General features: G+C 43.0%; 1 protein-coding gene across 2 annotated transcripts; it reads left to right on the top strand.

Annotated features, from left to right (window-relative positions):
* Nucleotides 1-1,604: 1,604 nt before the first annotated feature.
* Nucleotides 1,605-8,058, top strand: LOC116353640 (sialoadhesin). 2 transcript variants are annotated; one of them, XM_031790855.1, is made up of 7 exons: nt 1,605-1,702; nt 4,090-4,488; nt 5,273-5,584; nt 5,894-6,166; nt 6,670-6,760; nt 7,062-7,227; nt 7,367-8,058. In XM_031790855.1, exons 1-7 carry the CDS (start codon nt 1,648-1,650, stop codon nt 7,568-7,570), a joined length of 1,500 nt encoding a protein of 499 aa, XP_031646715.1. In that variant the 5' UTR covers nt 1,605-1,647; the 3' UTR covers nt 7,571-8,058. The 2 variants fall into 2 exon arrangements, with proteins under 2 accessions (XP_031646715.1, XP_031646707.1); XM_031790847.1 differs by having other exon boundaries at nt 6,670-6,769.
* Nucleotides 8,059-11,378: the final 3,320 nt, after the last annotated feature.

Raw genomic sequence — 11,378 nt, 5'->3', positions numbered from 1 at the left:
TGGGCCTGCGCAACGGCATTGATTGTGAAAGCATCCTCTGATTTTGGCCCCTTTCCCAAAACTGATTGTACAGAGTGATATCATGTGCTCCAGTCTACAATCTCACTCTATATGCACAATAAAGATAAACAAATAAAATAGTAGTCTTTTACTTTCTTTTAGTTTTGTCTGCAGTCTGGCTGCTGTTTACCTTTCCAACACAACATTGACACGTTTTTGCTCCTGAATAATGCGCTTGACCTGCTTTATTTTTGTATATTTACTTTTTTAAATCTCCAAGTAACTGCTTATTAGGCATCTTTAACACGGGTTGAACCCCCTCCCTCTTGATCTTCAGTCATGCGGAGTCTTTCTGACATGTATTCATTTTATTCACCTTGATCTGGACCTCTCCACACGTTGTTTTTCATAGTTTTTTTCGTATCTGCAGCTTTTACGTGAAGGACATTCCATGTTGTTGTTCCTGGCTTGTGCACCAACATTATTCAGTCTATTTCTTTAAAACGAGTAATAGGAACTTTGTTGGAAGGTTCAAAATACTGTTCTGTAGCCCACCTCTGAAATGTCCGTGGATAAAGTTCAGGTCACACTATTTATTTATCTTATTAATTATTAACGTTCTATTGAATTTTACTATCTACATTATCACCTCCATTTATGCCAAATTAAGATTGTTTTCCCTGCACGAATGCAACGGCCTTACAGCTAATAATGAGTGGGAGTCAATGAGAAGAGAAATGTAACGGCCTTACAGCTAATAATGAGTGGGAGTCAATGAGAAGAGAAATGCAACGGCCTTACAGCTAATAATGAGTCAATGAGAAGAGAAATGCAACGGCCTTACAGCTAATAATGAGTCAATGAGAAGAGAAATGCAACGGCCTTACAGCTAATAATGAGTGGGAGTCAATGAGAAGAGAAATGCAACGGCCTTACAGCTAATAATGAGTCAATGAGAAGAGAAATGCAACGGCCTTACAGCTAATAATGAGTGGGAGTCAATGAGAAGAGAAATGCAACGGCCTTACAGCTAATAATGAGTCAATGAGAAGAGAAATGCAACGGCCTTACAGCTAATAATGAGTGGGAGTCAATGAGAAGAGAAATGCAACGGCCTTACAGCTAATAATGAGTGGGAGTCAATGAGAAGTGAATTACTAGTGTGGGGAAACAGCTAACAGCGTGAGTGTGAGTCACACATGTCCTCATGCATCTCCTCACACACATAACTGCTGATGTCTCTCTTTCCTTTATATGCCACTTAGGCAATGGAATCCTCCGACTTCAGGGCCTGTTTCAAAAAAGCTGATTTTAATTAACAGTTATTCTTCTCACACGAGTGTGGGATCATCACTTACTGCATTTTCACCTTGGCCAGTGCACTGCGCAGACACGCAATGTATCGTAAGCCAATGGGTGTATTATAGGCCTATGTATTACAATAATGCCATTACAAATTATGATATAATATGAGATGTACTGTATTTGAAATGTGTTAGCTTAACTGTATAGTACTGCAAACTATTGGGGAAATTCTTAGTGGTCTTAAAATAAATTCATGACACCGTGACATTATGAAACCAAAACAACTTCCTCCTCGCCTCTTCTTCCATCACACCTTCCTTCCCTCTGTTGTGTCTGTTGAGCATGCTTCTAGTCATTGGTCTGGACAGAATGCTCCTGCTGTGTACTGTGATCTTTGGTGAGTTGCTTATGATGTTATATTTAAATGTTTTAAAATGTGCCTAGAAGGCCAGCATCCCGGAGTCGCCTCTTCACTGTTGATGTTGAGACTGGTGTTTTGCGGGTACTACTTAATGAAGCTGCCAGTTGAGGACTTGTGAGGCGTCTGTTTCTCAAACTAGACACTCTAATGTACTGTCCTCTTGCTCAGTTGTACACCAGGGCCCCCCAATCCTCTTTCTATTCTGGTTAGAGACCGTTTGCACTGTTCTGTGAAGGGAGTAGTACACAGCGTTGTACGAGATCTTAAGTTTCTTGGCAATTTCTCGAATGGAATAGCTTTCATTTCTCAGAACAAGAATAGACTGACAAGTTTCAGAAGAAAGTTCTTTGTTTGTGGCCATTTTAAGCCTGTAATCGAACCCACAAATGCTGATGCTCCAGATATTTATTGTTTTGTTGCTTCTTTAAACAGAACAACAGTTTTGAACTGTGCTAACATAATTGCAAAAGGGTTTTCTAATGATCAATTATCCTTTTAAAACAGTAAACTTGAATTAGCTAACACAATATGCCATTGGAACACAGGAGTGATGGTTGCTGATAATGGGCCTCTGTACACCTATGTAGATGTTCCATTAAAAATCATCCGTTTCCTGCCACAATAGTAACTTACTCTGCATTTCTGATCAATTTGATGTTATTTTAATGGACAAAAACATTCTAAGTGACCCCAAACTTTAAAAGCATACCACCCTGCAGGACACCCGTTTAACGTCTGTTGAAGGAATTTAATTCCTCTGTTTTAATTCCCAATTCAAATTAAACACTCTGTCAATTCATAAGGATTTGTAAGACCCTTATTTTATAGGAATAGACAGAGTCCCGGTCTTAAAGTCAAGTAACAGCTTTTATTCAAGAGAGTACTGAGTACATACACATTTTACCACAGGTTATAAACTGAAAATGACGTCAGCGTTTTCTAAATGTTCCGTCTCTTCTTGACACTGGTAGAAAGGCTCTATAGCTCTCAAGCCTTCCCTCCTCGCCTAGAGCCATGGTCAGTCAGTGTAGATAAGCATTCTAGACTGTCTGGAGATAGTTCATTTATTTGTACCAAGGAACAGACCATCATTGTTCTAAACTCTTGACTACATTATATTCAATACTGGGAGCAAGAGAGAAAATTCATACATGTACAGTAACATAATAGTATTCGGATTAGTCAGTCCTGATTGAAATGTATACATAATTAGTCATCATTGATAAAAATTCCCTTAACAACGTCCTATCCAAAAGACGGCACCTTACACAGGGCAGTGTCCCCAATCACTGCTGGCTTGCTTCTGAAGCTAAGCAGGGTTGGTCCTGGTCAGTTCCTGGATGGGAGACCAGATGCTGCTGGAAGTGGTGTTGGAGGGCCAGTAGGAGGCACTCGTTTCTCTGGTCTAATAAGAATATCCCAATTCCCCAGGGTAGTGACACTGCCCTGTGTAGGGTGCCGTCTTTCGGATGGGACGTTAAACGGGTGTCCTGACTCTCTGAGGTCATTAAAGATCCCATGGCACTTAAGAGTAGGGGTGTTAACCCCGGTGTCCTGGCTAAATTTCCAATCTGGCCCTCAAACCATCACGGTCACCTAATAATCCCCAGTTAACAACTGGCTCATTCATCCCCCTCTTCTCCCCTGTAACTATTCCTCAGGTCGTTGCTGTAAATGAGAACGTGTTCTCAGTCAACTTACCTGGTAAAATAATGGATAAATGAAATAAAATAAAAATGGTAGTGTATGTTTTTAGATATGACGAAAATGAGCTGCAGAGCAGTTTCCCCCATTAATTGAGGCATAGGACTACTATAAAAAGAGGGAAAATGACTGCTGCACAATTCTATCCGATCATGGATGGAATTGTGTGTTCAACAATATAACAGGTGAGAAAATAAGTCATTAAAGCACAGAGACCATGTTAGTACAGTAGGATGATGATGCAAGCAAAGCATGTCCCTTCCCCTTTTCTTAATTAAACTCTATTGTGAAATGTCCCACCATATCACATTGTGTCAGGCTGCCCGCCAACAAACAGCTGGACAGAGAGTCATTATTTTTTATTTGTATTTTTAAATATATCTTTTTTTTAAATTGATTTAATTGATGATTGAATGTAATGTGAACGCAAAGTTCTTCCTTCATAGTATTACTTAGGATGTAGTTTTAGCCAGGTGTGGTTATCTGTTGGATGCTACGTGTTACTTCTGTTCTGTTTTAGTGTGGTGCTACTATTTTGACTTGTACAGTATCTTCTTCACATCTACCAGACAGTGACACAGTTGCACAGTCACATTGTTGCACTACAGGGCTTTAACTTTTGATATAGCTATTGTCTCTCTACTACTTCATCTCAACAGGCTTCTGGAGGGACACCCATGCTGTGTCCCCCGTGCCGTCCATTCCAAACCGTGTCCCTGCCTTGGTAGGCTCCTGCGTGGTCATCCCCTGCTCCTTCACTCCTTCAGCCTCTCATTCCGCCCTGGGCAGGCAGGGGAGAGTGGTGGGCGTGAGGTTGCGCTACAAGACTCGTCACATCTCCATCCTGCAGAGTACAGCTTTCAGTACGGAGGACAAATCCACAGTCAGCAGGAAGTTCCTGGGCCGGACATCCCTACGGGGAAACACGGACGATGGAGACTGCTCTGTAATGATTGACAGGGTCCACCTGGCTGACTCCAATGTTTATGAGCTGGCGTTGAAGGGCCATGGACAGAATGACTGGGGGAATGCGAGGAGGGTCAACATCGTTGTGTCAGGTGAGAGGGATTTCATCGCACATAATTACATACACTGAGTATACCAAACACCATCCTAATATTGAGTGGCATTCCCCCTTTTGTCCTCTGAACAGTCTGAATTTGTCTGGGCATGGACTCTACAAGGTGTCAAAAAGTGTTCCATAGGGATGCTGGCCCGTGTTGACTTCAATGCTTCCCACAGTTGTGTCAAGTTGGCTGGATGTCGTTTGGGTGGTGAACCATTCTTGATAGACACAGGAAACTGTTGAGCGTGAAAAACCCAGCAGCGTTGCAGTTCTTCACACAAATCGCATGGCACCTACTAACATACCCCGTTCAAAAGCACATACAACTTTTGTCTTGCCCATTCACCCTCTGAATGGCACACATACACAATCTATGTCTCAAGGCATAAAAATCCCCTTCGTCCCCTTCATCTACACTGATTGAAGTGGATTTAACAGGTGAAATTATGGATACACCTGGTCAGTCCATGGAAAGAGTAGTTGTTCTTAATATTTTATACACTTTAGTGTATCTCTTGTTATTTAACAGAATATCTGTGTCTCATCTCTTATTATATAGAGATAAAGTAACTGCTATCCTTTTCGTCGTTAACATGTTATATAAGTGATAAGATAGTTATTTTATATGGCTCATGTTAATACACCAATCTACCAATGTTTACTCAACCAGAGTTGAATTATCCCTAATGCTAATGGACTAAACATTTACTTTATCCCCATTTAGACTATGTTCATCAAGTCAGTTCTTATCTCTCTTTGTCCCCCTCACTGACAAGAGTCCCCAGAGCTCCCAGTGATCAGCGGTGTGGGGGCAGCGACAGAAGGACAGATGGTGTCACTAAACTGCAGCATTAGTTACTCCTGTCCCTCCCAGGCCCCCACCCTCCAGTGGCGGTGGGAGAGAGGAGCTCAGGAGAACAGCAGCGAGTATGGGGAGCTGCAGGTACTCCAGCCCCAGGGCCAGGGGCCTACACTACGGACCTCTCTCACTTTTATCGCATCGTATCGCATCAAACCCAGAATGAGGTGTGAGGCAGTATATCCAGGAGGAAGAAGAGTATACACCGTAAAGGAGCTCCATGTGACATGTAAGTACTTTTCTATATAAAGTTATGATTGTGTGTAATGCTAAGCCAGGGCCCATATTCATAGTGTTTCAGAGTGCTGATCTAGGATCAGATTCTACTTATATATTGTATTTATATAGGTGGGGGGGGGGGGGGCTGATCCTAGATCAGCACTCCAACTCAGAGATGTTTTATGTATACTGGCTTTGACTGCAATTGTATCTCTCCTCTAGTCCCTCCAAAAGATATCACATCACATCCATGATGCTCTCTCTCGCTCTCTCCCTCTCTCTCCCTCTCTCTCACACCCTCCCTTCTTATATCCCCCAGACAAGCCTGTCATCCTCCAACTCTCCTCCTACTGTGTTGTGAAGGGGTTGGAGGTTCTGTGTCGCTGTTCTGTGGACTCCAACCCCCGTCCAGGCGTAACCTGGAGTGTCAACGGTAGTGTTCCACCATACAGTTACAACACATCAGTAGGCTCAGAGAACGGTACACTAACAGCCATGCTGAGGGGCCACATGGAAACTCCACTGAGGATAGTCTGCTTCGCCATTAATGCACTGGGCAACGACTCCCACACACTGCTTCAGGCAGAGGACGGTAAGCATCAGGACACCACGCCACACAAGAGAAATACATGGGTGCATCTGAATTGTATTTCCTTGACACGTCACGTCCTCTCTCCTCGCTTTCTTCTCAAAACTCATTGGAGGAGAAGGTCAGAGGAAAGGAACCTCTGACCTTCTCCTCCAATATATTTTGAGAATAAGGCGAGGACATGTGGAAACAGAGAACACACAATTGAGATGCACACACATTTTACATGGTGTACTTTAGGCAGCATCTGTACTGTGAGTAAAACATGAGGGTGAAATACTAAGCATGAATCGTTCAAGGTCACTAAGGCCTATTCTTTCAGATTATCTTTACAAATGTATGAATGGTTCCTGTAATGTCACTGGTTGGTTGACCTGTTCCGATAATATAGTATAATAATACAGTGTAATATAAGATAAGAAGATAATCTGTTTGCTGAAGGTTGAAGAGCAAAAAAAAGTGGTATCTTTAGTTTACATAGCAATGTTTTTGTTGTTGACTGACAGGTTCTCTGCTGTGGAAAGTGATACCTGCAGTATGCATCTCTTTGGCCACCTTCCTCCTCTCTCTACTCCTCCTGTTCTGCTGTCGAAAGAGGTCAGGAAAGTAAGAAACATATTTTCTGAGAGTTGCTTGTCTCTGACTTCTCTATCGTCTGCCACCATTGTGCCTCAATTACTTCAGAAGTTTTGCAAACTTGGAATAACCAAATTACACACCAGTACATCAAACATATGTTGTTTCATTTAAGATAACATTGAATAGAATAATGAAAGAGGAACTATTCATTCACATGTAAAACTGTTCCAAGAGGAGACATCTTAAATCTTAAAAGTAGATGTTTCATGATGATGTCCTCTCTAATCCAAACTCTTGTCTTCGCCTTCATTCCTTAAAGACGTGTGCTGACCTGCAGACCTCCGGTGTATCCTGGGGACATGGGTATCTACCAGGATCAGATGCCCCTCTACATCAACTGCACTGAGGTCAACAACATCTACACCAATGGCAGTTACCAGCTGGTTTACCAGAACTGCACCCCTCTTTTCGTCCGGACCAAACAGGTACACCTACTGTTCTGTACCAAAAATATAATTTTGCTTGTAATTGGGTACCGTATATTACAATACAATAGCTTTATTATCCATTGAAACATAAATATCCAATTGAATGGTTGATTAACCACATTATGTTGTGTTTCAGACACATCCTATGGGGAGGCGAGGTGGGGAGAGACGAGGTGGAGAGAGGAGAGGGGGAGAGAGAAGAGGAGGTGAGAGACGAGGAGGGGAGAGAAGAGGGGGAGAGAGTCAAGGGGGCATGGTGGACAGAGGAACAAGAGACAGACAAAGCCCTGCCTACAATGACAATAACACTGAAACAGCTATCTACTTGGAGATCATCTGAGTTCATCTCTCAGTGTGGTATGTCATGGATAGCTCTGGTCCAGATCATTAACACTAATGGCTTGGATCAGCGTTATGTCATGGAGTGGAAGAGAGCTCTTACAGTGTATAACAAGACAAGCATGAACATACTGCTTGACTGATAATGGCACAATGATATGGTATCCACTTGATATAATTTTGCATGATTATACATACAGTACCAAGTAGTTATGTGGCACATTTAGATTATCCTTCTCTCCTTTTTAATGATTGATATATATATATATATATATATATATATAACTTTTGTGTGCATAATTGTAGACTTAATATCCCTAGCTACTTCATCAGTGCATATACTTGAAGATAATGGTCCACACACATTATTCACCTATTTCATGCAGTACATTTAGCATCATTACACATATAATGTCTGTATAATGATATTCTAGATAGGATGAACAGGATTGTATGATGTAATGATGATAAAGGTGTCTTATAAAACAATCACTTTTGTATGTGTTTTATATAAATGTGCCTCTCTTCACCTCCCAGCCTGACCCTGTACTCAAGAGGATTGATGGTTACTAAAGCAAAAAAGCAATTTGTCACTACAGTAAAAAGCTATTTCATATGCTGCCATATGGATGTTCTGGTTCTATATTCATGTGACAAAATAAAGCTTTTTTCTGTGCTTTTAATGTTGATAAGAAATTATACCCTCTCTATTTTATTATGTTGTTCTACCACCAACATGAAATACAATCCAGTAAGTGGTAGAGTATACCCCCATACTGGTTGCAATATACAGTATCATACATCATCCCTTGAGAGCTTTTGTTCCGAACCCACTATGGTGTTTCAGGTGCCAAGTTTATGGTCATGTTGCAACAGTATGTAAGAGGGAGATTCCGAGGTATGAAAAGTGTGCAGAAAGGCATGGGACAAAGGAGTGTGTCGTTTTAGTGGGAAAAGTGGAGTGTTGTCAATTGTGGGGGTGGCCATGTTGCAAGGGATCAGAAATGTTGTGTGTGGGTGAGACAGGTGGAAGTTTCCAGGGTGCAAGCAGTGCAGAAAGTGTCATATGCTGAGGCAGTGAAGAAAGTAGAGGATGGTGGGCAAAGGTTGAGAGAGCCTGAGAGGATCCCTGTGAGTAGTAAGCCAGTACAGAGTGACCCCCACACTTTGTGCTTTAGTAAGGTTGTCTTCTTTGCCTTTATTGCTATGGTCATTAATTCTACCTCACAGATGGAAAGGAAATCCCAGAAGATTGAATTGGTAGTAGCAGCAGCAGAGAAGTTTTTGGGAGTCAGAGATTTTATCGCAGAAGAACAACAGGGCGGTTTGAGAGAAGAGGTTCCAGTCTCCCAGGCCGACATCCTAGTGTAGGATCTGTTGGGGCCAAAGTAGTGGGAAGGGGTGGTGGGGTGTGTTGGGGATAGTGGTACATATTGTATATTTGTATATTATATTGTATATTGTATATTTGTACCACTAAAATTCTAGACCAACTTTACTCCACGCACAGAGACGTGTACAAAGCTCTCCCCCACCCTCCATTTGGCAAATATGACCATAATGCTATCCTCCTGATTCCTGCTTACAAGTAAAAATGAAAACAGGAAGCACCAGTGACTCGGTCAATAAAAAAACTGGTCAGATGAAGCAGATGCTAAACTACAGGACTGTTTTGATAGCACAGACTGGAATATGTTCCGGGATTCTTCCGATGGCATTGGGGAATACCCCACGTCAGTCACTGGCTTTAAAAATAAGTGCATCGATGACGTCATCCCCACAGTGACCATACGTACATACCCCAACCAGAAGCCATAGATTACAGGCAACATTCGCACTGAGCTAAAAAGGTAGAGCTGCCGCTTTCAAGGAGCGGGACTCTAACCCGGAAGCTTATAAGAAATCCTGTTATGCCCTCTGACAAACCGTCAAACAGGCAAATCATCAACACAGGACTAAGATCGAATCGTCCTACTGTCACACCCTGACCATAGTTTGCTTTGTATGTTTCTATGTTTTGGTTGGTCAGGGTGTGAGCTGAGTGGGCATTCTATGTTACATGTCTAGTTTGTCTAGTTCTATGTTTGGCCTGATATGGTTCTCAATCAGAGGCAGGTGTTAGTCTTTGTCTCTGATTGGGAACCATATTTAGGTAGCCTGGGTTTCACTGTGTGTTTGTGGGTGATTGTTCCTGTCTCTGTGTTTGCACCAGATAGGACTGTTTCGGTTTTCATTATTTTGGTAGTTTTTTCATGTATAAGTTTTCCTTTATTAAAATAACATGAATCATCACAACGCTGCATTTTGGTCCAACTCTCCTTCACACCAAGAGAATCGTTACACCTACGTGTACTCCGAGCATGCGTTGACCAACTGGCAAGTGTCTTCACTGACATTTTCAACCTCTCCCTGTCTGAGTCTGTAATACCAACATGTTTCAAGCAGACCACCATAGTCCCTGTGCCCAAGAACACTAAGGTAACCTGCCTATATGACTACCGACCCGTAGCACTCACGTCTGTAAACATGAAATGCTTTGAAAGGTTGGTCATGTCTTACATCAACACCATTATCCCAGAAACCCTAGACCCACACCAATTTGCATACCGCCCCACAGATCCACAGATGATGCAATCTCTATTGCACTCCACACTGCCCTTTCACACCTGGACAAAAGGAACACCTATGTGAGAAAGCTATTCATTGACTACAGCTCAGCATTCAACACCAAAGTGCCCTCAAAGCTCATCACTAAGCTAAGGACCCTGGGACTGAACACCTCTCTCTGCAACTGGACCCCGGACCTCCTGACGGGCCACCCCCAGGAGGTAAAGGTAGGTAGCAACACATTCGCCACGCTGATCCTCAACAAGGGGGCCCCTCAGGGGTGCGTGCTCAGTCCCCTCCTGTACTCCCTGTTCACTAATGACTGCACGACCAGGCACGTTTCCAACACCATCATTAAGTTTGCTAATGACATGACAGTAGTAGGCCTGATCACCGGCAATGATGAGACAGCCTATAGGGAGGAGGTCAGAGACCTGACCGTGTGGTGCTAGGACAACAACCTCTCCCTCAACATGATCAAGACAAAGGAGATGATTGTGGACTACAGGAAAGGAGGACCAAGCATGACCCCATTCTCATCGACGGGGCGGCAGTGGAGCAGGTTGAGAGCTTCAAGTTCCTTGGTGTCCAAATCACCAACAAAGTAACATGGTCCAAGCACACCATGACAGTTGTGAAGAGGGCACAACAAATCCTATTCCCCTTCAGGAGACTGAAAATATTTGTCATGGGTCCTCAGATCCTCAAAAGGTTTTACAACTGCACCATCGAGAGCATCCTGACAGGTTTCATCACTGCCTGGTGTGGCAACTGCTCGGCCTCAAGGCACTACAGAGGGTAGTGTGTTTGGCCCAGTACATCACCAGGGCCAAGCTTGCTGCCATCCAGGACTTCTTTACCAGGCGTGTCAGAGCAAGGCTCTAAAAATGGCAAAAGACTCCAGCCACCCTAGTCATAGACTGTCCTCTCGGCAAGCGGTACCGGAGCGCCAGATCTAGGTCCAAGAGGCCCCTAAATAGCTTCTACCCCCGACTTCTAAACTGCTAATCAAATGGCTACCCAGATCATTTGCATTGCACCCCCCCCCCCCCCTCTTCTACGCTGCTGCTACTCTGTTATCTATGCAGTCACTTTGATAACTCTACCTACATGTACATATTTCCTCAGTGCCCCCGCACATTGACTTTGTACAGGTACCCCCTGTATATAGCCCTGCTATTGTTATTTACTGATGCTCTTTA

The sequence above is a fragment of the Oncorhynchus kisutch genome, linkage group LG2 (genome assembly GCF_002021735.2).
Source record: "Oncorhynchus kisutch isolate 150728-3 linkage group LG2, Okis_V2, whole genome shotgun sequence".
Classification (NCBI taxonomy): domain Eukaryota; kingdom Metazoa; phylum Chordata; class Actinopteri; order Salmoniformes; family Salmonidae; genus Oncorhynchus; species Oncorhynchus kisutch.
This window is presented reverse-complemented; position numbering and strand designations above follow the sequence as displayed.